Here is a 26,818-nt window from a genome sequence, read left to right as displayed (position 1 = left end):
ATAAATATAATACAGGAACACAAATCAATACAAAGGTGCAGTGTTGCAGTGCTCTGTTTCACAATGGGAAACACTGTTGTTTCACCTCTGTGTCTGCGTGGGTTCTCTCAGAGTTCTCTGGGTCATTGGTGATGTAGGTGTGAATGTGGATGGCTGTTTGTCTCCATTTGTCAGGCCTGTGATGAACTCATCCAGGGGGAACCCCTGCTCTTGTTGTTATCTTGGTTTTCTGGAGCCAGATGTGACCTCATCTGGATAAGAATGTGAAGCTGGTGATACTGAGCTGCACCAGAGAGGCTGTGGCTTAATCATGGTATGATTTATGATGTACTTATTTACATTATTCTAACAACAGCAATAATCTACATGTCACAACATGAAAGAAAAAACAAAAAGCACTAATGCATGTGTGCAGAGAGAGTTTGTATCCAACAGATCAATTTATTAATTCTTGTTTCACAATACAAGTGTGCATCCCCACAAAGAAGAGCCAGACATGATCACAGACAGCCCGGCCCAGCTTCACTGTCAGTGACTGTGGCTGCATACAGTGATTCACTCGTGTACACGGGCTGCTGGACTTCCAACATAACAATTCTACTGAGAGCCACAAGAACACAGCAAATGAATTCCCAAACTGGAGAAAACAAAAACACTACCAAAACCTAAAAAATGATATACAATCATACAAACCAGAAAGATTAGAAAACTATACACGATTCAATGTGCTTGATGTATTTTCTGCATTACAAATCCGTCTCATGTAAATATAGATTGTTTCCATGTTCGTTTCTCCACTAATTACTGTACTCAAATGTGCAGGTATTGAGAAACTGTCAAATAATGGTTATGGGGTGGAGCCAGAAGTAAACACTGTGCTTCCATTGTAAGACTTCAACCACAAAAGCAGAAAAGACAGTAAATTAAAAACTCTAAATCAAACGGCAGAGGACACAAACCTCCTGAAAACCAAACAGAAATGTGACGGTGCATAAAGGAAAAGCAGTGATGGACTGGAAACACTACAACTGCATATCAGTCCCAAAACATAATTGCATATCAAACCTTCCCAAGAGCTACTTAAATACTTTCTTTACACGTTCTTACATGTATATATAATATACAAACCCCAGAGTCAGTCCTGTCACATCACGGAAATTATTGCAGGCAGAAAAAATAATTTAAGATATATTAAGTTGCTAGTTCAGAGTGACAAACTAGAAAACAGAACAAAAATCTCTTTAACTAGCAAGATTGTTGCACAAACTGCATCATGTAACATAGACAGCACCTGTCTTGCCCTGATACTGCTTTCTAAAAAAAAAAGAACTTTTAAAACAAGCAGCAAAAACACTAGTAAATAGCCAACACTGTTACAGATTTCAAACTAACTGAGGCCAGTCGGGCCGGTTGTGTAATCAGGAAGCAGTTGCCTTCAGTCAGAGCTGAGGATGGAGACGAGAAAGTGGAGCTCCTCCACAGTTCTCAAAAGACAAATAAATAAAAGGTGCTCGTCGAGTCCTTTTCATTGACGGGAGAGGAGAGAGCACATGCAGCTGCTTCAGATAAAGTATGGAAACACCAGGACGTACAAGTAGCACTGTATTTACATCCACTACCTGCATACAGAGTCTGAACAGCAAGGATTTTATTCAAGACTGGATTCTAGCCATAATCATAGAAATACATCAGCCTGATGCTTCATCTGTTCAGTGAGGGCTTTTCTTTCTTTCCTTCCTTTCTTTCAGTTTCTCTCTGAAGACTGAAGAGGTAGTTCACATTGTAAAAGGGATGTGGATGCTGATTTGAAACCAGTTTCTAATTGTAACACAAAGATCATGAACATCATTTCAAATGATGAAAATAATATGAAAGAAAGTCAAAGAAGTAGCATACATCATGTCTCACTAAAGAAAAACAAACAAGACTTTCAATTCTTTTTTCAACATTAGTTGGCTTTCCATGGCATAGACATGTCATCAGTGGGGTGAGCCCTCCCTCCGTTCAGACTCCCACACAGCATCAGTGAGCATTCATGTGCTCTGACTTTTCATTACATTTTCACAAATCTCTCTCTGTCTTTCCAGAGTAGGTGTTGTTATGAGGACATAGTAGAAGTGAAGGTCTGGGGAGGAGCTGATGGATCTGGCCCACCAGACATGAAGTGAGGTCCCAGGATAGTTAGCAGGCCAGTTAGCTGCTGTCTCTGGCAGAGGTTTCAGAGACCAGGAAGTAGGGGCTGTGGGGCTGAGGCGGGGTTAAAGCTGGAAACCCTCCATCGGTCCTTCCTGTTGCTGGAAGATGAACTGACCCTGACTCTGATCCACCTGTGGAGCCAGGCTGGCATCCTCCTCCTCCACGCCGAAGTAGTGTTCTATCAGGTCAAAGGCCTTCTGGTAGATCTCTTGGTTCTCGTGGCTCTGCAGGAACTCAATCTTGTCCAGGCCTGAAGGGAGAGCACATAAGTTGACACTGCTCATTTTAAGAGCTGTCTGAGCTAACTGCCTGTTTAAAATAGCATTAAAAGACATGTACTGCTAATGATTAACTAACATTTGTTTGGACCGAGTTGCACCAGCTCTTCACAAATCTGTCACTACGTTTGTGTGAAGTTGTTTTGTAAGTTTGTTTCAAAGTGCTGAGCTGGATGGTGGATCGAAGTGACGTCTTAGCTTGTAAAGACTTTAAGGTGTTGAAAGGTTAGTGAACACCAGCGGCAGCAGAGATTACCTGCTCATCAGTGATCCTCATATTCTGCTGACATATACATCAATAGGCTGTCAATCACTTTCACTGTGTTGCTGTAATCAAGCCTTTCTGAGTACTTCTATAATGTAATATGCATTGTGCTATGTAGTCTGCTTCACTAATATTTGTAATTGTAGGCCTACAACTGGAATTATCCAGATCTTTCATCTGCATTTTTGTAGTTTAGAGCGACACATAGAAGGGCTGCCTGCTGTGTGTGGAGCTCTGTGCTACAAGGCAACGGCAAGAAAACACATTGCAGACCAATGAGAACCGTGAAGCACTGTAGCATGCACAGGCCTGGTGAGGGAACCACACAGAGAATATCTGGACCGAAGTTTCAGAGACACAAACAGAAAGGAAGCAGCTTAGACCCTGGAGTTTGTATTATACATGTAGTATTGTACACACATTCATACATCTATTTAAAGATGAAAACTATTTATTCAGGACAAAACCTGCTCACAGATGTGTTTCTCGAGGTGTCACAGTGTGTGTGATTGTTTTGTACAGCATGTTAGTGTGATGTGTTGCAGAGCCGTACCGTAAGCCTCCTCAATGAGAGCACAGTATGGGTTGATTCCTGTTCCATTTTTTTTGGCCTCCTGTTCTCCCAGTCTGAGGATGTTCTCCAAACCGTTCAGCGACACCTGCACGATTTTTGAGTCCATCACCGTCAGCAGGTCACACATGGGTTTGATGGCATTCAGAGACACCAGATACCTGTTCACATGAAGAGAAATGTTAATTCAATAAATTGGTTTCAAACTTTTTCTTTCAAACTGGAAACACAACCTGTTTCATTTCAGAACATCAGTGACAGGCAGATCAAACTATGTCTGGACTGTCAGTGTTCAGAACTGTCAGAGCTGCATTGCTATAAACCCTGAGAGTGTTCCTCATTATTCAGGGGGGACTTGTTGATTTGTCAGTGTACTCTTACATCATGGAGAACCACAGTGTTTAAGTCTACTAATGCACCTTATCTGTGCAGGAGTGCCCCCTGAGGTGGCGTTAGTGATAGCCCACGCTGCCTCCTTCCTCGTACGGAACTCAGCCTTCTGAAGGATCTCAATAAGTACTGGGAAGATGTTGGCATCGATCACATTCTGCAATGAGGAAATATTGTCAGCTACACAGACACAGAACAGCAGCCCTCCTCTGAATGACACACAACACCGAGCTGAAGCAGCTTTACCTGAATCTGAGCTCGGTTTCCTGCTGTGATGTTGGACACTGTCCAGCACGCCTCCTTTTTGATGGACTCTTTGGGACTGCTGAGGAGGTGGAGTAAACATGGTAGTGCTGCACAGTTCAAGATTACCTGAGATGACAAACATCCAAGCAGAAGTCAGATGGCACCGTTTACATTTTATACTGTGCATGGTAAATGAGTGAACACATGAAGTGCCTCTACCTGAGTCTGGATGTCATCTCCTGTTACAATGTTGCCCACGGCACGTAAAGCAGGAGAAACAACCTTATAGTCACTGTGCCTGTAAAGAAACATAAAGAAACATTCTGAGATTATAGGAAAAGCTACTGATGGTGGTGACAAAATGATCTCTGAATTGGACCAAGCAGCCAGCTCTCCATACAGTAAGAAAATGCCATTACAGTATGTTACACTGTTTTATGTGAGGGACTGCACATGAAGAGTACATGCTTATACATTCCATTCTGAGGGGCTTTGTCTGCAGGCAGGTTAACAGTCCATGTGGAGAGAAAAGATCAGCTGTCTACCAGCTAAGGAATCTTGGAGCAGGTATAGTGACATCAGAGTTTCTGATGATCAGGTTTCTAACTAGTAAGTCCTTGTTCACAGAGTATCCTCTTTCAGCTGCTGCTTGCCCATGCAACAGTGTGAACAGGCCTTTCAATAACTTCCACTGATTTGCATAATCTGCTTTATCACATGCAAATCATCCTAAATATGCTTCAGTCACTTCTGTAGATAAACTTTAAATTTACATTTTTAAAATCCTCTTTGTGGTGTTGAACCATCTCATCAGGAAAAAAAATGTGGATTTGCTCACAATCTGGCATTCAGAAGCAGCTGTAGGAGCTTTTCAGACTTGGATCAAGGGAACTCTTGTCTTACAGCAACACATTTGTAGGAATGTGTCCAGCAATTTACAGTTACAGTTTACTTTTTTTTTCATGCCCAGCAGTGTATTTTCACAGAGTTCCGCAGACGCTTTGTCCATGTCAACCTATTTTGGTAGCACATGCAGTGCGTTGTCAAGTACATGGAGCAAATGGAGGGGTGTCTTGATGCTCTCAAGAGGCCTCTTTATGAAGCATGAAACAAAGCTCAAAGGAATTGAAGCTCTTTTGCCAAAATGGATACCAATCAACTTCTAAAACTTGATTCGTTTTCAGAGGCGAATTCACCGTTTGCGTGTAAAAGATAGGTAGAAACGAAGGTAAGTGTACGTGTAAACGGGGCCTAACAGCTGCCATTGGATATTTCTTAGCTAAAGATATGCAACCCATTAATACAGTCGAAGGTGAGGGTTTAAGAAGATGCTTATTGCTTATTGATGCTTATGCTTATTATTATATTTATTTTGTTCTATAAATATAGAGAATTTGCAGAGCAGCTGGATCCATAGTTTATTTTGGATACATTTATGTTTTTCTGTGCCTTATTTAATGTTCCATAAAGTATATTTATTTTATTGATTTAATGCTTTACACATTGCAAAACAGCTGTAAAGTACATATTTGTAGCCAAATTTTATTTTCAATTTGAATATTTTGCATAAAGAATCAATAACAAAGTGTTTTTTGAGAGAGAGAGAAATGCTGAATAAATGCATTGTGAAACTCAAAATTAATCGTTTGAATAATCGTGATTTCAATATTGACCAAAATAATTGGGATATAGATTTTTTTCATAAGCGAGCAGCCCTAGTGACATTTGCAGCCTTGAGCGCAGTTGCAAGTTGCAATTTACTTTTTGACAAAAAATTTTTCTCCCTTACCACTCAAGCAATGATAACACGCACTCAGCTCGCAAACAAAAACGCTTAGAAAAGTCATAGCCCGCATCGCCCGGCCTTTTTATTTTTACCTTTGTACTGCGGGAGGAGTAGCGTGCCAAATAAACAGACATAAGGATAACAAGCGCTGAGAATAATAAGTGTGCTCTTTCAGGGACACTTAAAAAGAGTTAGTTATATCCAAGCAGCATACGTTTCTATCGTCTCTCATTTGGTTAGAATGTGGGGAGACTAGACCTGACATGGTTGAATTTTTTTTCCACCAAAGGCTTAATCATTCAAAGACTTGATGCTAATGTTTGCTACTTTATGTTGACTCAAAAACAACTTCAATAAACCAACTAAAGGATGACTGATTATTTTACTCTATTTCCATGACTAGAAAACTAGTTCCTAAATTATCTAAATCTGGATCTGCTTGGCCTGTTCTTCCTCTAGTGAAATGACAATTCTCCTATAATGTGGACCTGCCAGTTCCTTACATGAGCAGCTCCACTAGTCTGCGGCAGACCCCGGAGTCGATGACCGTCTGGATCTTTTCGTTGGGGCCATCAGATAGATAGGACAGAGCCCAGCAAGCATCAGCCAGCACATCTGGATCACTACTAAACAGAAGCCTGGACAGCACGCTGAGACAAGGAGACACCTGACACCAGACACACGGAAAACAAAGACACACGGACAGTTTAATGGCAGAGTAGGAAGAAGAACTCAAGAACTAATGCAAAAAGACTCCAGTATTCGTTATAGTATTAGTTGTGACATGTAGACTCACCTTGGCAAAATCTGGTGGTGGGTTCTTCCCTCGGCAGAGGTTGGACAGAGCCCACACTGCATTGCGGGTTGTAGTCAGACGGTTGGATTTAGCAAGTAGCCTGGACATGACAACACAGAATCCAGCTGTTATCAGAGAGTATTTGACACATTCTGACAGAAAAAGAAAGGACACTTACTGTTGTAGAGACGGCAGGATTCCACAGTTGAGCACATAGTCTCTGCACTCAGCATTATCTCCTGCTATGTTCCCCAGCGCCCACACCGCCTGAAACACAACACACAGTGTCCCAGTAAGAAGGTGCTGCAATCGCAAAATACAAATAGCTCTAATGCAGATGGACAAGCAGAAATATGAACTTTTCCTCCACAACTCTGGAGTTAAACAAGGAAACGATACAAGGCAGAACTTCGGTTTCATTTTTATTTTCCAGCGGAGCTGCACACCACCAAGGAGGAACCACTGTGGAAAGCTGGCTCAGTGAATGATATGAATGATGATCACAAGAAATAATAACAGAGGATAGCAAAGTTCCTCCACCCAAGTCCAACTTGTAAAGCAGGTAATTCATATTAAAAGAACACAAATAAAAGAGAGAGAGAGAAAATAAATGGGCCTGTGGCAAAATTCATTATTATGATGATGCAATATGTGCCACAATGAATGACTGTTGTGTTTATAATGTGCACACACCACAGGTTACACAGCTCATTTTAATAACTTTGTTTTATGTGTTGAATATAAAACATTAGCGCCTGCTAACTGTGCCAATGTGCTTCCTGTGCAGCTTTTTTGGGTTTTTGTAGTGTACCACCAGGCCTGAAAAGTTCTATGTTTCATATGGAAGGTTGTGGACTCACCTGTTCCTGGACGTCCTCGTACTCAGAGTTCAGCAGCTCAATGAAAATGGGAACAGCTCCTGTTTCTATCACTACCTTGGTGTGCAGGAAGGTACCTGAGGCGATGTTGGTTAGAGCCCAGGCTGCCTCAAACTGTTGGAAAGACAAACAAACATGAACCCACAGTCAGACATTAACCAAGCTAAGAACATCTTTGCCATGCTATCACTTACTTCATGATTCATTCTAGATGGATGAAGCAATATAGAACATTTTATGCTCTATACTTCTAAAGTGACGTTTCAGAGAAATAAAAACATGAATTACTGAGACTGCTGCAAGTTATTCTTGGTAGGAACATTTGAGATGAGAGCACATCACATGGTGAACACAAGACCGTGTTTAGTGACCAGAGTCTATGCTTACATTTATCTTTAGGGTCAAAAATAAAAGTTCTCTCTTCTCAAACATGTGCATAAGACCCAAGAAAAGTGACTTAACATCCCATTGCAAAACTCAAAAGAGTCTACATATTATTTTTAGACTAGATTTAGCATTTTATCCTAATTATCCAGTTCAAATCTGCAGGTAACTCTATGAGGCTTATATTGTTTATACAGTGAATGATGCACTCCTAGTGACTGTATTATGAACACAACATACAGCATGTCATTCAGTTTCACTGCTAAGCTGCATATCAAATACTAACTACTTGAAGTCAACTGTCACATTTATCTGCTCATCATGATCATTATTGAAGACTAAATAAAACAGAGAAAAAAGATCAGCAGTAATTACTCACTCACATATGTGAAGAAGCAATGGCGCACTATATTAGAAAAGCACAGCTGACCTGACATCTAAATGACTACACATATATATAATATGCTGCTCATCATAGCTTCAGTCATGCAGGTGCTGTGCTGTGCTGTTCTTACCTGCAGTGTGCAGTTTTCACTCCTCTTCAGGAACTCCACAAAACGGTTCACAACACCAGGAGTGGAAATGACCTCATCTATGGGCGGGTTTGGCTCTGCATAGAGGAACAGAACTCATCTCTCAATGAAGAGATTTTTTTAAAGCTTTATTTGACCAGGAAAGGTCCAATTGAGATTAAAAATCTCCTTTTCAAGGGAGTCCTGGCATAATCATAATTTGAAAACGACACAAAGCACTATGGCCATGTCAGGTCCAATGTGATTTTCGCTGTGCATTCCTCAATGCAGCGAAAAAACTGTTGTGGTGCACAACAAGTCATTGGTAATAACAGGTTTGAGAGAGCTGTGCTGCTGCTGTCACTTTGTGTGTGAAAGGGCCATGAGAGTCAAGTGTTTCCATTCAACACCTCGCTAAACAGTGTCCAGTTCATTCCCAGAATGCAACACCCACCTTTGGAGAGTAATTTCCTAAATTTCTGTGTAGCAATTAGCTGCTGGTCTGGGTCTTCAGAGAAGATCATCTGTATCATATCTTGAGTTATGACCCCATCCTGCACAAACGTCAACATTAGATACATTATTATTATTATTATTATTATTATTATTATTATTATTATTATTATTATATCATGTTCAGATTGTAGCCAACCACAAAAGGTTTGACACAACAGTAAAGCCACACTTACACCTGCCACAGGTACTGTGGAGCTGATATCTGGATCCTGGATGGGATACTCCAGCATTGATTCATCACTTAAAGGAACATGTACATTTCTCCTCTTGAATAGCTGCCGGCACAGAGTGGAGGTCACATGATTAACATGTTGTTTACATTTATGGCACACTGGCTTAATGAAATGACACACCAGCACATATGAAAAAAAGCTTCAAGAACAATGCACCAATTTAATGCTCTAAATAAAGAATCATCGACTTTCAGACACTTTATTTCATTTAAAGAAATACAGAACAATCGAATCTGCCGATCTGAGCTTTTTTCTCCCCTACACAACTAGAATGTTGAAGCCGAGCAGAATTCTGCTGTGCTAAATTATACACACTGGACCTTTAAAATAAAGTCCGCAGTATTATAATGACCCAAACGCCTGAGTTTCAAAACACCAGCAGTAAGCTGGAAGCCTACGTGGGCATTTAAGGGTGCAATAACAAAAGTGGTCGAGGGTGAGATGGTGTTTACCTGCTCCTCTCTCTTCTGTTTTCGGAGCTGGATTCCTTCCTCCTCTCTCCTCCTGCGCATCTCCTGAGGATTCAGCGCTTTGTTCTTATAGCTCTTCATCCTGTAGTTGTCTTTCCCCGGACTCGCCATTACGTCTAAAAAGTCAGGGTGAAGAACAGGCAGTGAAGATCAAGATACATTCACTCATCAAATGAAAACATCATTAAATGATCCTCAACATTCAATGATGTTTTCATCTATGAGGAAAAACATTAAGATATAAAATAACATAAGAAGCAACACACCTGAGTAAAGAGCATAATCTATTTTGCAGGCAGGTATAAGACAACTATTGAAAATGGTCTCAGCGGGGATATAAGTGCTGGACTTGTTCTACTGTTATTATGATATTATTACTACATATATTTGTCAGAAACCAGGTACAAAAATCTCAAATAAGACAGGATCACCCTGGCCTCCAGCTCCACTGTAAAGAATCTTGGAGTTGTTTTTGATCAGGATTTGTCCTTTAACGTCCACATAAAACAAATTTTGAGGACTGCATTCTTCCACTTACGTAACATCGCTAAAATCAGACGCATCGAGCCTGAAGCGGATGCAGAAAAACTAGTCCACACATTTGTTACTTCAAGGCTGGACTATTGTAACTCTTTGTTATCAGGCTGCTCTAATAAGTCTCTTAGGACTTTGCAGCTAATTCAGCATGCGTATGGAAAGTGTCATGAGATAACTTTTGTTATGATCTGGCACTATATAAATAAAATTGAATTAAAATATGTACAATACACACATAGAAGGGCAATGGTAAGTATATGAAATCTTACAGTGACAGTATGATATAAGCAATCTAATGTAACTGTAATACACTGTAATGATCATTTTAGACAAACATAATATATATTATATATCATTTAGGACCTAGACATGCCTAAGCCCAACAGCCTTCTATGTCATCAACAGCTCTGGGGCCAGTGGACTACAGCTGACTGAGGTGGAGATGATAAAGACATAATGATTGGCTGGCCTTGATAAATCTCATAACAGGGCAGTGATTTCTACTGTCTGATTTAGAATGATTCACTGATTCTGATGATGATTATTAACTAGCTATTCAACACAACATATGTCACATGTCATTTTAGGCTTTATTGGTGATTTACATAACAATAAGTCATGTTGTTTTTTCCCGGTGAGCGCTGTGGAGCAGCTGCATGCTGAAGTTATCCCGTGCAGGAAGCACATCACGCCAAGCGCCCTTCCCAAAACTAACTTTAGCCTGCGATGCAGCCAGCCCCTCCTGTCCTGCTGCCAGCCAGCTCTCACACACACACACACACACACATATATATATATATAATAAACAGAGCCTGTCCACATGAAGACTGCCCGCTCACACTAACACACGTTCAGCTCATCACACTGCCCGGGCTGCTAACTAGCTCACGGCTAGCTGTGCAGCTAGCTGCGCCGTGTCGCGTGTCTGTCCGTGTTTCGCTGCAGTGACGCAGCGGCAGCGTCAGTGACACGGTCCCGCACGGTCCCGCAGCCCGGACGACCGCTGACCGTGAACTTACCGCACCTGAAGCGCGTGCTGCTGTGCTGCGGCTGAGCTCCAACTCTGCTGCCTCTCTGACAAAATGGCGTCCCAGCCAAACTTTCCCAGAAACACCTCGCGTCAACAACCCCGAGCCACTTCCGTCAGCTGGCCGGTAACGGAAGAGTCACCGGACATGGTGCGTGATCCCTTCAAATAATACACGGAGGCTGAGCCATCTTATATAATATATATAATATATATATATATAATATATAATATATATTATATAATATATATATATAATATTATATATCGCGGATTTTTTCAGTGCAGTTTTTTGTTGCATGTAGAACGCCATTGTGTTCTGCGTCAAAATTGGCTAAGGGAGAACCGCACATGTGTTCTGCGTCCTGGAGGACTGACAAAATGCGTGTAAAAAGGTGTATAAAAGTGTGTGGTTAGGGGTTTTACAGCCTTAAAACATGGATAATAATGTAAAACTTACTTCGCGGATTTCGTTATTGCGGGTTATTTTTAGAACGTATCCCCCGCGATAAACGACGGACCACTGTGTGTGTATATATATATATATATATATATATATATATATATATATATATATATATATAATATATATATATATATAAATATTATATATATATATATATACATTACAGTAGTGTATAGTTTTGTTGTTTTTTAATCTCGTAATTCTATTTCGTATTTACATTTAGTTTTTCTGTACTTTTCTGTTTGTACAGATCTTGGCTCGTGTTAAATTTAACTTCTATGTTCATTTGAATGTATGTTTAATGTATCATTACTGTGTCTCGTGCTGCTACTGGATGCCTTATTTTCCCTCGGGATCAACCAGTCAGCCTAAACAATATCATGTGCATCTGACATAGCTCTATTTCAGACACAGCATGACAGACGCAAACAGACATGAACAAAAACCAACACATTTCATTTCCTTTATGGTTTCTCCATTTATTCTGAAAGTCTGGGCCGGATAGTGGAACCAAAGCGGGTTCAAAATACAAGAAGCAAGCGTAGATCTAGAATTATGAGAATTAAGAGAAGAAATAAAACAGCGGACCTAGTACAGAAATTTTATAACTACGTAAATGTAAAGTGTGGGGAATATGTTTCCATAAACACAGATGGATCAAAAGATCCAAAAAGAGGAGAAACAGGCGCAGCAGTGGTGGTTCAGTCATCATATCACAATATCATAAACAACATCAGATCAAAAGCATATATGCGGTGGAGCTATGTGCAATATTACTGACAATAGAATGGGTGGAGGACAGGGTGGACAGAAAAACATATGTAGTTATAAGTCATATGTAGTGATTCAGTTTCATCACTCTTGAGCATTAAAAACACAGCAGGAAATATGATATGAAATACTGTTAAAACATCCAGATTAACACAGCAGGGGAGGGAATAACGTTCATGTGGGATCAGCTCATTTAGGGATACAAGGGAATGAAAAAGCAGATCAAATGCTAAGGAGGCAGTAAAGAAAGAATAAAGTAAAATTATCAAAAGCAGAAGGGAAAAGTTTAATATGGAAAGAAATAATTAATCAATGGAAACAATATTAGAAAATCCAGGAAAAGGGGAGACATTTATATAAACTACAAGATGAAGTAGGAGAGGTGGGGTGTTGTGGAGGTATCAGAGTGGAGCAGGTGACCATGAGCAGAAAAAGAACAGGGCACAGTAGATTAAATAGCACACTCAACATAATAGGGAAACATCAAACTGGTCTATGTAGCTGTGGGGGGAGAGAGAGAATGGAGCATGTGATGTTTGAATGTCAAGGATATGAAAGGGAGAGGGAAGAGATGATGGCAGGGTGTGGAGGACAGGAGCAGCGGAGAAAAGCTTCAAAAGTATAATAGAATGTGGGAAATGTAGAGAAGGGAGGACAATCATAATAGGATATCTTGTTTTAACTGGGTTAATTAAAAGAATTTAGAAAATAAGAAAAGAAAAGAGGAAAGAAGTAAAGTCCAGAAGAGGGCAGTATATGCAACTATAAGGATGCAGACTGCCGTAAAACACCAAAGAAGAAGAAGAGGCTTCAAAGGTAAAGAAAGGAAAGCAAAACACACACTGTGTGCGACTTCATGCTATGACCCGTGAGTACATCTTTAATAGATTGTTATGCACACATTTCGTTAAACGGTGTGCATGTGCATGTTTGTACAAACACTTCAGTCATTCAGCAGAGAATCCCCGAAACAAAGGAAGCTGCTACTCCAACACATGCACATGTGTCAACAGATCCATATTCTCTAATACACTGCTTGTAGAAAACACTAGGTTCCAACTCCAGACTTCTTTTAGGTGATGTGGAACTGAAGAGCTGCTCTTCTAGAACACAGCTCAGCTCTTTGTTATACAGATGTATATATTTCTAGTTGTCCCTGCAGTCTGTTGTGTCTCTTGTGCAGGTGCAGACACGTGGTAGTGTTAGCTGAAACAGGCTCATCGTTTGATTGCGGTTTTTAAATTTATTTCATTTTTCACAGAAAGTTTGTAGTTTTGTATATTTACTTTTAATCTTTCAGTAGTTTTAGTTTTTTTCGTGTTGTGTCACCTTAATAATGTACATAGTGTGTGTGTGTAGGCTGCAGCCATGCTTACCTGTGAGATTTGTGGTGAGGAGAACCTGATGGAGGAGGACATGAAGACGCATCTCCTTCTCAGCCACCTGGAAAACGACATGCACTGCCCGCTCTGCTCTCTCTCTGGAGTGTCCTATGATGAACTCTGCTTCCACATTAGCTCTGCACACCCAGAGACACCGCACAAAGAGCACCATACACCTGTCATCACATCCACCTCAAGCTGCTCCGCTAGAACAAACACTGAGCCCCAAACAGTCGCAAACGTCTTATCATCTCAACCCTGCATGCCCGTGGACAGCTGTGATACAGCCTCTGTTGTCGCCACACACTCAGTGCAACCTAAACAGAAGAACACATTTCCTGGAGTAAAACCTGAGCATAACAAACCCAAACAGAAGAGACTCTCTTCACCAACAGAAGGTGATTTCACTTTTTCAAATTTAATTCAACAAAAACAATAACTAACTTTAAAATGAGCACTGACTCAAGTGTCTATATTCTTGCAGAGAAACTCTTCCCATGCCCCATGTGTGCACTGGTCTGCAGCAGCTGTTTCATCCTGCAGGAGCATGTTGAGTTGCATCTGCAGGAACAGATCTCAGCTGAAGGTAACATTTCTGCCTCTGAGATGTGCATCTGTGCTGCCATGTACACAACACTATGTTAATCCGTATGGTCTAGTCTTAAAGGTGTCTTGTGTGGAAAAGAAGTTCCAACTCAGTCAGCGGAGAATGAAGAGTTAATTTATTTATTAAACCAAATACACGTTTAGCCTGCGGTTCTCAACCTGGAAGTCTGGACCCTCAAGCGGGTCACAAAATCCTTGTTGAGTGTAAAATCATAAAGCATATTTTGGCAAGCAGTGCTGAATGAATGGCATGAAGCAGTTCTCAGCTATGGAAGCCCTAAGTGGTCATGTATTTATACATTTCATGTCTTCTGTTTTCTCATGATAACGAGTTTATTTTCTTAATATAACAAGACTTTGTTTCTGTAACAATCTATCTGGTCTTGTCCTGTCTTACCATGGTCGAGCTGCACAGGAGAGATACGTGGGGCTAACCCATTTTCAATTCCCACAGCAGTGAAATGACATACAGGAGCTCTGGAATTTACTTTGAGTCACAGTAGTCTTTTATTTAATCGTGTACTGAAACACACACTCTGGATTTCTTCCTAACCAAACTTCTTCTGCTAACCTGCTCTGTGTCTCTGCCACAAACACACACATTTACTCCGCTCGTCTGTGCAACTCACTCACTCTCGCTTGACCACACACACCTTACACACACATCTTGCACAATGCTCTAACAAATAAAGTCATGTTTTCTAGAGAGCTTGAGAAAATGTTCTTGTTATACATTATCTCTTGGGATAACCACATTTGTTATCTCGAGATAACGACATAAATAACTTGATCATTTATCACAAGAAAATGGAGGAAATAAAATCTATGAACGCATGAGCGCTTAGGGCCTCCGTACTCAGCTATATTAACGGTGTGTAGAAATTGACATCTAGTGGTGCATCTGTAGATATAAATGATTCATTCTAAAGTACAAAAACATAGAAAGAGTTCTGAATATTATGTTGGGTAAACAGAGCCTCCTAAATCTGACACACTGGACCTCTTTTAATGAGTCAAAAACAGTCCACACTATGTATAGTTATTTCACTCAATTGAAATGCATTCATTAAAATGAGTTGTTGTTGTTCTCTCTGTGAGCAAAGCAGTGTCCCTCCTGTCTCAGTTAGGTAGTTTTATGTGTTATATTGCAGTAATTCCTGAACAGTGTCCACTGACACTAATGTGATTATTCTGTTCAGTTCTAATCGACTGCGCTGAGCCATGTATATGTACAACATGTATCTTTATTCATGGTTGATTGTTTGTTTGTTCAGGGTCACCACTGGAGGTGTGTTCACCAGCCACAACATCACTGTCAGCTCGCAGTCTCTCAGGTGTGTCTCCTGCTCTTACACAGAACTGTCATGCATAGAGCAACAAGAAGACACAACATGTCATCAGCTCACTGATGATACAGTGCTCCTCTGTACCAGAGACACTTTCTTTCCGCACTAGCAGTGTGCCTTGAGGTGTGTCAGTCCACCACTATTCAACAACTATTTGATGGCTTTCCCTGAAACATACATTCATGGTCACTGGAGAATGAAAGCTCCTGACCTTTCATCTGTGAGGTTGGATAAAAACCACAAGCTTCACATTTGTTCTGTTCAGTGACCTGTCACAACAGCTGTTAATGGATTAATGGACCATGAAAGTTTGTTGTGATGTCAGTGTTCAGGATGAACTGTAATAACTTTGTCCACTTCACATCTGGTGTTTTTTCTACACTTACATGGCAGAAGAAAGATGAACAATGCAAAACAGAAAATGAGCCCTATGATTGAAATTTATGATGGAATCAGCAGATAATTCTGATCCTATGAAAGAGGAAGCAAGCAGTAGTTTTAGCAACTCATTCTCAGTGCCTGTTCTCACTGTACAGTAGCATGCATGCTAAATACTGTGTCTCTTTGTAGCTCCTCCTGTTAGAGATTAAATATTTGGGTCAAACATAACTAAACTTGACTATTAATGATGACACAGACTGGACCAGAGATACCATAAGACCATGGATTTTTGATCACCCTCATATGAAATAACTGGACTGATGTAGAGTTTCCAATATGTTTTGTAGGAGAGAAGAGATTTGAGTGCCCATTGTGCTCTGTGGTGTGCAGTGACAGCTTCTCTCTGCAGGAACACGTGGAGCTTCATTTAGACCATGCGGGTGGGCATTTATTCACACCTCCCTGCTACATCATTCGTTCAGTTCCTTCTTTTGTGCTTTTGTCGTGCACATCATCCGTCTGATGAGGTGCACATTCCACTCTCACCTTCCTAAACCTTTGGTTTCCCTGTGCAGGGAGCCCTGGCTCAGACCTGAAGCTGGCCAGACAGCTTCAGCAAGAGGAGGAGCAGAGAAGGAGGCAGGAAGAGGCCCAGCAGGAGAGAGTGGAGTTCAAAAAGCTGCAGGTCTGGATTTTATGCTGCAGAACGTCTCCTATGCAGACCATATGTCTTTATATAGTGATACATATTTGTTGGGTTTTAAATGAATTGCTGAGTATAATGGTAAAGTTCATTTGGTGAACATAACAAGCTGAAACAATAGAAACCGTGTCACTGGCCATATATTTCACTTATCCAAGAGAAAGAACTTTAGCAAACACACAGATAGCAACAAAGGAACTGTTCCATCTCATATTAGCACATTCTGAAAAAGTTGGGACACTCACTCCTATTGGACATGTATTCAGTTACTACACTGAATACAGTGCACATGAGATATCAGTTGTTGTTTGTCGTGTATATACAGGGAACCCTTTTCCCAGAAGTATCAAGGCATGTTCTGTGGCTGCTTTGAGAGACCGCTTGTACACTGGCCTTTAAAGACTAAACTATAGAATCAACTGTAACAGGGATAGATTATATCACCAAAATGAAGCCTAAGTTGAACACAGGAGACCATTAAGTACACATTTCTAACTGTTCTTGGACATCGTTGATGTCATGTCCTTCAGGCTAAAGAGAATTAGGACCATTCAGATCAGCTCAAAGTCCAAAAGCCAGCATCAGTGCCCATGTCATGATAAGTTCATGATGAGTAACCTGCTCATCTGTGAGGGCCACCATTAGTGCTGAAAGCTACATCCAGGTTCCTTTCAGACAATGTCTTTTCTGGGACGACCTGCTTATTTGGCCAGCTCAGGAGATAGAGCGGGTTGTCCACTAATCTGGTGATCAGCGGTTTGATCCCTGGCTCCTCTGCATGTCAAAGTGATACTGTGAGATTTACTGTGACCCAACAAACCTGACAGCAGAGTGACTCCAACCACAGTAAATGTTCTGTTTGTAGTGTTGCACCACAGTAGATAGATACTGATCTGAGATATTTGGACATTTAGATTTCTGTTTTAATGCAGCCATGTTTTTGTACATAGCAAATACTGGCTGCCCCTTTCTATTCTTTTCTCCTCTCATAGTGATGATGCACTCAGATCCTCTGTACACCGGTTACTAATGTGCATTCTGGATCATTTCATCCTGGAAGTGTTATGTAAATGCACAAAGGACAGTTTTAGTCAACTTCAGCCATAAACACCACAGATAAAGTGGAGCTGAAGTATTAATAATAAAAGTAATAAGTGTGTGTGTCTGTGTGTGTGTGTGTGTGCAGAGGCAGTTTGGTCTGGACAGCAGGGGGGGCTACAGCAGACAGATGGAGAGGACCATGGAGAGAGCTGTGTCCAGAGGCCTCATGGCCCCCACAGAGTTTCACTGTAAAAGAGCTGAGATGATGGAGTCTCTGGCCTCAGGGGTTGATGATGGTAGCACTAGAACACAAGGTATGTTTCTCTATGTCCTGCAACCTCGTCTCCTCCAAACTCTATTTTTAGGCTGTATTCAAACCAAATGAGGTGTTGCTGTGAATCACTGCAGGGTAGTGCAGCGGCGTGTTGGTGTTTTCATGAACATAACTGCTCTGGAACAGCCTAAAAATGAACTGTATTCAGTATTCTATATACAGATGAGATGGCTGCAGTCACATCAGAGACTACTACTCTACATACTAGGTACTGCACCTTTTTTTTCTATTTGATGTAAAGGGTAATGTATGGAGAACTGGTCATTGCTGTGAATTCATCTCTGACAGGATAAGATAACTTGTTACTATTGATCCCACACTGGTGAAATTCACTTGTTGCAGCAGCTCACAATATATAAGGTGGATTAGAAAAATGTCTGTTTTCTCAGCTGGTAGAGTGGACTCCCCATGTATGAAAGGCTGAGTCCTTCCTGCAGAGACCTGATTTGAACTCCGGCCTGTGGTCCGTGAATGTTTCCTTTGCTCTGTGTCGTGCCCGTCTCTCTCTCTGCTGTCCTGTCTGTCTTCAGCTGTTCCGTCTCCTTTGCCCTCCTGTCCATTTTCACAGGTTGAAAGCCGAGTTAGCAAGCGAGTCTGAGTTCATGTTGAAAACACAAAAATCCCATGAGGAAAGTACATAAAACACAGAGCTATTGTAACTGGCAGCCAACTTCACAGTTCATGGCAACAGGACAAAAATGATGCAGGTCATGCAGGCCTGTTGGGATTTATTTTGTGACAATGACCTACTAAATCAATTAATATTTAATAACTGCTTTCATAGCAACAGTCTGCTACACAGACATAACAGACCGTAGAATGCCATAATCGATTTATCATTTACTATGAGCACTGGCCAAAGTGAACAATGTTGGTGGCATCGCTTGTCACTTCCAGGATGCAGATTCTTCCAAGAGGGTCATGTTCTTTCACGTTCCCAGCATTGGTCAACTTCCTGTTCCAGTTTGTTTCTTTATCCTGGACCAGTTCTTCAACATTCCTTCAGTGTTCACAAAGTGTTCTTTTAGTTCATTTCTGCCTCTGTCTTCGCTAGGGATAGGTGTGTGTGTGTGTGTGTGTGTGACATTCCTTTATTATTTATTAATAATACATTTGGTATTATTAACTAACCATTATTATGTAATAATTCTTACTAAGTATTAACTTAAGGATGGGATGTTGCAATTCAGAGTCTGTGCCACAGGAGTGTTTATGTGTTCGTATTTGAAGGGAAGTGTTCTTTTCTTTTACCTACAGTAAGTGAGCCCCAGCTTCAAATCCATTTAGTTTTTTATACATACAGTGCTGTAGTTAGCAAATCAAATGCAGGCAGGTTTACACCTTTGATGGATAACATTTATCTGGTGATTGTTCAAACAATGGAGGAAGTGAGAAACATGGATCTGTTACTACCGCTAACAGTTGTTTTAGGGCAGGGGTCTCAAACTTGCGGCCCACTGGACGATATTTTGTGGCCTCCTACTTGACATCAAAGTTTGGTGTTAGTGCGGCCCAGCTGTTGCACGGGCCGAACTCAGGGTTGCCAGATGGTCGGATTTACAATCTATTTTGCGGGCAACAATGGGTTTGGGTGGGTGGATAAAAATTGGGCTGGTTTCGGATCGGTTCGGCATGTTTTTGTGGCCAAAACACTTCAGATCCTTCTTCCACACACTCACAGAGACCCGTTATAACCGGGCTGGACAGCAGCCGAGAGATTTCTTAGGTTATAAGTCAATAATCAGTAAGGGTGACGATAAGGCGCTTTATATCCAACACGATCAGGATCTAGTCTGTCCTTAGCCTACAAAATAAAGTCTGAGAGATGTCTGCATGGAGCACCTGCTTACAGGTGAGCAGCTGACAGTGACAGTTTCCTCATCGCTATCTGAGCCACCATCTTCCCTCCCTCACTCACGTCCTGAGTGTCCTGGACATAGCCTGGATTCTGTGATTTTCCTCTTTTCATTTCTAACCGGCCCGTTTCAGTTTATGCCCGTACACACGCGCACCTGATTCACATATACAGGTCAAAATAAATGTGATAGTATGGAAAGTTGTAAGCTTTCACAATTTTTCTGACCTGTCAGGTAACATATGATCTGCGTGAGGAAGCCAAACGTTTCTGTGCATACTGAGTCGCTCCGGATGAGAGCACAGACATCACTGACACTGCGCAGCTCGCAATGTATGTCTGTAGTGTTAACGACAATTTTGAAGTGATCGAGGAGTTGCTTACAGTGATTCCTAGTGATGCCCCCACCTTCCCTGAGTTTTCCAGGATGTTCAAGCAGACCATGTGCCTTTTTGGGAGCACATATCTGCGTGAAAAGCTCTTCTCCACCATGAACTTTAATAAGTCAAAGTACAGGTCCAAAATTACTGATGATCATCTTCAAGCCATACTGAGGGTCTCAACTGCTTCCTCCCTCAACCAAATGTGGCTCAGCTGTATGAGAGGAGACCCTGCCAGGTCTCTGGCAGCAAGGAGTAGGCAAGAGAACCGTTCATGTTCCAACCGTTCATGTTCTGAAGAACTGTTTATGTTGAATAACTGTTAATCATAAAGACTGTGAAGATTGGATCAGTTGTACTGTTTTAGGGTCTTTCTTTAGAGCTCTCACAATGTTTCTGTTGTCCACTGCTGCTGTTTTCCTCAGTCTACCTGTTTGACATCTATTGCTTAGTACACCGGTGGTCTCTTTCTTCTTCAGGACATTCCAAATGGTTGCACTGGCTATGGCCAGTGTTTGTACAATGGCTCTGATTGACTTTCCATCTTCTCTCAGCTTCACAATTGTTTGATTTTTCACCCACATGGATTGCTCTCTGGTTTTCATGTTGGTTACACCTCTAACAATAAATGCACAGGAAAAACCCAAATCTGAAACTGAGTGTAAACATTTAGTGCTAGTTATTGTTTGAATAATCAATGCAACAGGTAGTTCCTGGGCAACAAACACACCTGTCAGTCACACATTCCAATACTTTTGCTCCCATGAAAAATGGCTGGGTTCAAACAAAAGGTTCCATCTTCTACATTGTGTATCAGATCAAGATGTAAATACCTTGAAATGAAAGCTGAAATGTTGATCTTTTGTCTCATATTCATCTTTTGATGTCAAACCCAAATATTTTCAGTCTACAGCAAAAATAAAGGAATTGCCCTTTCTGTTCCAATACTTTTGGAGGGGACTGTATGGGCCTTAATGCCTTGCCCCAGCACCACTGGGTTCCCTGTCACCACACTGGACTGTAGGGCGGCTTTGGCTTGCAGCTAGAGCGGGTCTAATCATATGATTGGCGGTTCAATGCCCGGCTCCTCCAGTCTGCTTGTCGAAAGCGGCACCATCAGTGTGTGAATGTGTATGACTGGTTAGCTCCCAAAACTGACCTTGCATGGCAGCTAATGCCATCAGTGTATGAATGTGTGTGAATGGCTGAATGAGATATGTAGTGTAAAAGATCGTTGAGTGGTCAGAAGGAGCTATATAAGTACAGTCCATTTACTGTTTACCATTTACTCAGGAGCTCTGTTCTTCTGAAACCCACTTCTGTGTCTTATAATTTTATAATAATAATAATAATGGCAAGCATCTTGTTAATGTGAGATCTGCTTGTCATAATTATGAGACGATCCCTAGGACATCCGGGGGACTTCACATGGTACACTGGGCTCTTCTCCTCTCTCAGTAGTAGTAGTAGTAGTAGTAGTAGTAGTAGTAGTAGTAGTAGTAGTAGTAGTAGTGCTACCATATCTTCATTACACTTTATAGTTACAGTAATGTTTTGCTGCTCCTTTGCATATGTGTCTCTCTCTTTATCTATCTAACTTTTGTTATGATTTATCATTTGTCTAGGTGTGCTCAGAGCATTATATGAATACTACCAGAATGACTGCAGAGACAGTGTCCATGTTTGGCTGAGTGCCGACACTGATCACTACTGCTCCTCAGTGGGGGACAAAGGCTGGGGCTGTGGATACAGAAACTTCCAGATGCTCCTCTCCTCTCTACACAGGATAGACATGTATGCTCCCATCCTCCAAGGTGCATGATTGCATAACACCTGACCTGAAATCAGCACTCTCTGCTCTTTTATTGCCAACACTGTCTGAAGTAATCTTGTGAATTGTATTTCCTGATTGTATATTTTTCACATGATCATGGAAACACTCCTGATTAGTTGGCATAGGGACACATCAACATTCCAATCCTTCAAATGAAGGTCAACAATCAAATGAAACGGAAATAATTAGTAAATGACATCTACATTTGTGTCAAATAGAGAGAGTGCAACATAGTATTAGACCGACTTTAATGACTTAATGATAGGAGCTCATGAATGAAAATAATTTAGAAAAATTAAAGATAGAAAATTAACTGTATGCAGTACACCTTTGAGCATATATATGGATATAAGATAAGATAAGACTGATAGACTTGAATGATTCACTCTTAACATGATGAGCTGTGCATAAGTAAACCAGTCTATACTCCACATACCTGAGAATTTGGAGAAGCTGTTGTTTTTTTTACCCCATTGTAAATTTCCAATTTTTCATCTATTTCTATTTTTTATGATATCCTGAACATCCTGAATACAAGTGTCCTGCATAACGTAACCATACAATAGGTTGTTTTTTTTTCACATCAGTTTAACTGATGGCTCTAAATACCATGCTAACCATGAGCCCTGGCCACTGTTGCTGTTGTAAAACCAGTCCAAGGCATGAATCTGTGAGCTGTGGCACATTTTAAACACTGCACTGTAGTTACTGAATTGTCCTGATGGAATGTTGAATCAATAAGAGCTGAGTCCAATGTGCATCAGCTGACTTGACTTTGGATATACATATAAATAAAGCTACCACACAGCTGTATGACTAGTTCATAATGCTTGGGGCGTGTCTGATGACAACCACGCTGAGTGCTCAAAGCACATCATGTCTTGTCCCTGTTCTGGTCTGGTGACACTATTGTTGTTGAAATGAGGATGTGTTCTTTAGTAGTGTTCTCCCTCATTGTTGACTGTCGGTGCAAAGTGACAGCAAAACTGAAACACTTTGTGCTATCAAGTGCCAATGTAGCTGAACTGGAGCTATCTCAACATGACATTACGTCACCCACGTTTGGCCAGTTAGCTATGTATAATCATGGAGAAAAGCTTGGTACAGCAAAGTTCCAACAGACTGATCACATGATACGCTGAGAAGAAGTGAGTCAACATAATGATTAGCTAACTTTAAAAGACAACACTGAGTAAACAGTACTGACTTTATTAAAGACTATTAGTGACAAATCATATTGAACCTTAGTCTGGTCTGACTTTTTGTTGCTTCCACATCTGTACACACTTCACTTCCTTCCATTTACTTAACTTTCTCCTTGTCCTCCAGAGAAGGCAGTGCCTGGCATCCCTCAGGTGCAGAGGATGATGGAGGGGGCTTGGAAAGAAGGAATTGATCCACAAGGTGCATCCCACTTCAACCAGCGCCTGCACGGCACACAAGCCTGGATTGGAGCCACAGAGATCTTCAGCCTCCTCACCTGTTTGGGAATCAGGTGAGCACTACACACAAAGCACACACACTCAGGCTCATATAGCATGTCCAACATCCAGCAATCAAAGGTGAGCAGAACACCACATAAACCTTATGTCATGCTACAAGGAACAAATCTTTGAATCATTGATAAACACATTGTGTGCATACTTGCGGTCTAACAAATGTTCTGAATGCAGTTCCTTCCTCAGTCATCAGTCTTCCTCCCTGCATTATGCTGCTACATTGCTACATTTTTTGCTGCCTTAGCTCAATCAGTTAAGGACCAGTGAATAGTATGATACCATCTGCAGGAATGTGTGTTGCATCACCACGATGCCTGTGTGTGTGTGGACTATCCAAACAAAATCAGGACCCACTTTAAAAAAAAGTTTAATGTTTAATGAATCAATTAGTGATTGATGACAAATGGCTACCTTAAGTCATAAGCTGGTAAGGCGGATGGATTTTAAACCAAAGATTCTCATCACAGAGATAGAAAGGAGCAGGATCACTTTAGACTGACAGGACAGCAGCACAGAATATGTTTGTACAATACAAGAAAAACAATTTGATGTACACCATATTGCATGTAGAATAAAGTATGTTGGATCAAATAACTCATATACTGTGATAAACCTAAATATTAGGTCCTTGAAATGTTTATCATTCACAATGCAATACGTTCTTCCCGTGCCGCTCAAAGTGAGCTTAAAGAGACTCATAGAATGTCATGGGACAAACTTCAGCTACATGAAGAGCTAAATATCAGCAGGCAAAAGTACAAATGCAAAAATAAGAACAAGATATAATGGACATATTCATTTTCAGTATACCAGAAAAATTAGAGTAGAGAATCGTGGTTTTATCCCTTTCCAAACTGATGGCAGGACAGATGAGTCTATTAAATAAGTCTATTCTCGGGTTAAATATCTTGACATGCTGCTGTGTATGAGGCTAGGCTCAGGTACCCCTGAGTGCTCCAGGCTTATGCTACATGTGTTTGCAGTGCCTGCATCAATGACTTCCACCAACCGACAGGCCCAGGTGACACCCACCCTCTTCTGTTTGAGTGGGTGAAGCAGTATTTCTCTCAGACCAACAAGAGCGGCAGACTGCCACCCAGAATCATCCATACCTCCCTGCCCCCTCTTTACCTGCAACACCAAGGTACACAGAAGTTATGTCATGACACTTTCCATATAGAGCAGGTGAGATATAGAATAATAATGATCCCTGTATAAACACTACCCAAATATTAAAAGCATTTTTATGAAGTCTAAACAGACGGAAATGTGTACACTCAGGAAATCGTTCTGTAGTGTATTTTCTGAACTTCTTGGGATAAACTGTAACAACAACATGATGTTAATATCTTCAGAAAAAGATATTCATCACCACCATATGTGTATATTTCAGTGATGGTCTCAGTCACCAAGGCTGCCACCAAAATGTGATCTCTGGCTGTGAGCCATCCTTGGACATGGCAGCTGGGTGCTTGTTCTTAATGTGGTTCAGCATGGTGCTGCACTGCTCCTACACCTGTTGCTTTCTGTAGGAAATGCTCCCACACTGATGTGTTGTTTAATGCACTTATTGTTTCATTTCAGACTACAAGCTAGTGAAGTGTTGAATGAACCTTTAGACTGACCCCCAAATATTCTCATGGTTAATAGAACTGCTTCCTGCCTCCTTTGACAACTGTTTGTTAAACCCACCCTGGAGTGGCTCATCTAGCACTGTGAGCATCATTGTCCTGCAGGTCATAGCCGCTCTATAGTGGGCTTGGAGCAGAAGAAGAATGGGAGCCTGTGCCTCCTGCTTCTGGATCCTGGCTCCTCAGTGTCGAACACCAGGAAGCTTCTGAGCAAGGACACTGTCTCCACAGCCATTCGTCAGGTCAGGAAGTTCCCTGGCAGCCTGAAGCACAAACAATACCAGGTGGTAGTTGTACGGGGCGTGCTGTCTGCTGAGGAGAGACAGGTGAGCTGTTCTCAAACAGACAAGTGTGTCTGTGTGTGTGCCTGTATTTGTCTGTCTGTGACATCATCACATCTGACTGCAGGCTGTGTGTGTGTGAGCAAGCGCATATATATATATATAGATATATATATATATATATAAGACGCCGCATTGAGCGCTGAATCACACGTCAACGTCGACGCCATTTTGGATGTGGCAAAGTAGAGCGCAACCCTTAAGTTGCAAAGTGGCAACACACGGAAAAAGCTGTGCAAGATTATTCTTTACCAAGGTTTTTAACTTGGAAACACACACACAGACTGCAAATATTTAAATATTTATCACAGTAACAGTGTTACACACATTAGTAGCTGTAAACACTCAGCATTAGAAAAATACATACGTTGGTTTGGTGCTTACATAAGGAGTAAACATTTATAATCATCACTTTAAAAGTTACATACATTGTTTTTGGTGCCTGTTTGTTTCCCAGATATATTAGTGTGTGTGTGAATGGCTGTATAAGAGACATTAACTTAAAGAACTTTGTAGAAAGGCGCTTTATGAAGTTCAGTCCATTTCCTGTTATTAGTTTACGGGCAGATCTGCCACATCATTAACATTAACGTAACACAGCAACAGACCAACCTGCTCAATGAGGCGTCTATGTGTGTGAGCATGTGTGAAGTCTTTTTCTTTTCTTTTTTTTCCAACAAAACTTTTAATACATCCACATACAAATAGATAATGACCATAACAATAATATCCATAAAATAACTAGTCAAAGTTTCCACAGAACATTACACACTTACACATAATAAAATAAACACAGCCTGCAACATACATGACACAGCAGTTTTAAGATGATTGTCTCTATTAAGAAACTCTATTAAAGGTTTCCATTCAGTCTGAACCTCTGCAGTTTGGTTATATAAGTCAATCTCTCCAACACAATAGCAGTCTCAGAATTCCAATGTTGATGATGCGTGTTAAATAAAGAGCTCTTTATCTGTGTGTCAGCAAACTGTGTTGTTTGTTTTGACAGATTAGCATCATGAACTCCAGGACATTATGTGCTGAAAAGATCCCATGAACAGGAATACACCTCTTCTCTGTTTGTTTTTACTGTCAAGAAATATTTGATTTGTCACCTCAAGAGCTTTTTAATGTAGTTATTTTCTAATAAATGTTCAAATTTA

General features: G+C 41.0%; 2 protein-coding genes across 6 annotated transcripts; one reads left to right on the top strand and one right to left on the bottom strand.

Annotated features, from left to right (window-relative positions):
* Positions 1-421: 421 nt before the first annotated feature.
* On the bottom strand, positions 422-11,232 carry kpna5 (karyopherin alpha 5 (importin alpha 6)). 2 transcript variants are annotated; one of them, XM_010746788.3, is made up of 14 exons: positions 11,078-11,232; positions 9,504-9,637; positions 8,992-9,093; positions 8,757-8,856; positions 8,306-8,400; positions 7,389-7,520; positions 6,707-6,795; positions 6,529-6,628; positions 6,236-6,399; positions 4,166-4,244; positions 3,947-4,072; positions 3,730-3,857; positions 3,293-3,471; positions 422-2,446 (listed from the first exon to the last, which is right to left on the bottom strand). In XM_010746788.3, the coding sequence occupies exons 2-14, from the start codon at positions 9,630-9,632 to the stop codon at positions 2,259-2,261; spliced, it is 1,611 nt and encodes a 536-aa protein (XP_010745090.1). In that variant the 5' UTR covers positions 9,633-9,637; positions 11,078-11,232; the 3' UTR covers positions 422-2,258. The 2 variants fall into 2 exon arrangements, with proteins under 2 accessions (XP_010745090.1, XP_019118278.1); XM_019262733.2 differs by having other exon boundaries at positions 11,083-11,232.
* A 1,801-nt stretch (positions 11,233-13,033) lies between these two features.
* Positions 13,034-26,818, top strand: zufsp (zinc finger containing ubiquitin peptidase 1). 4 transcript variants are annotated; one of them, XM_027286916.1, is made up of 12 exons: positions 13,034-13,138; positions 13,682-14,102; positions 14,189-14,290; positions 15,585-15,644; positions 16,385-16,477; positions 16,613-16,722; positions 17,927-18,095; positions 21,976-22,164; positions 23,514-23,679; positions 24,667-24,827; positions 25,420-25,640; positions 26,665-26,818. In XM_027286916.1, the coding sequence occupies exons 2-12, from the start codon at positions 13,691-13,693 to the stop codon at positions 26,710-26,712; spliced, it is 1,731 nt and encodes a 576-aa protein (XP_027142717.1). In that variant the 5' UTR covers positions 13,034-13,138; positions 13,682-13,690; the 3' UTR covers positions 26,713-26,818. The 4 variants fall into 4 exon arrangements, with proteins under 4 accessions (XP_027142717.1, XP_010745094.1, XP_010745093.1 ...); XM_010746791.3 differs by having other exon boundaries at positions 13,037-13,190; XM_019262737.2 differs by having other exon boundaries at positions 13,108-13,190; positions 13,669-14,102.

The sequence above is a fragment of the Larimichthys crocea genome, chromosome XIII, assembly GCF_000972845.2.
Source record: "Larimichthys crocea isolate SSNF chromosome XIII, L_crocea_2.0, whole genome shotgun sequence".
NCBI classification, from domain to species: domain Eukaryota; kingdom Metazoa; phylum Chordata; class Actinopteri; family Sciaenidae; genus Larimichthys; species Larimichthys crocea.
This window is presented reverse-complemented; position numbering and strand designations above follow the sequence as displayed.

What these genes read in the sequence shown, in the direction of transcription:
- kpna5 (XM_010746788.3), bottom strand. Translation starts at nt 9,632, where the DNA reads ATGGCGAGTCCGGGGAAAGACAACTACAGGATGAAGAGCTATAAGAAC. An exon ending in TAGGAAATTACTCTCCAAAG is followed by an intron (nt 8,401 to 8,756) that starts GTGGGTGTTGCA and finishes TCCTCTATGCAG; the next exon opens with AGCCAAACCCGCCCATAGAT. An exon ending in GTGAAAACTGCACACTGCAG is followed by an intron (nt 7,521 to 8,305) that starts GTAAGAACAGCA and finishes TCTTTCCAACAG; the next exon opens with TTTGAGGCAGCCTGGGCTCT.
- zufsp (XM_027286916.1), top strand. Translation starts at nt 13,691, where the DNA reads ATGCTTACCTGTGAGATTTGTGGTGAGGAGAACCTGATGGAGGAGGAC. An exon ending in GTCAGCTCGCAGTCTCTCAG is followed by an intron (nt 15,645 to 16,384) that starts GTGTGTCTCCTG and finishes TATGTTTTGTAG; the next exon opens with GAGAGAAGAGATTTGAGTGC. An exon ending in TGGAGTTCAAAAAGCTGCAG is followed by an intron (nt 16,723 to 17,926) that starts GTCTGGATTTTA and finishes GTGTGTGTGCAG; the next exon opens with AGGCAGTTTGGTCTGGACAG.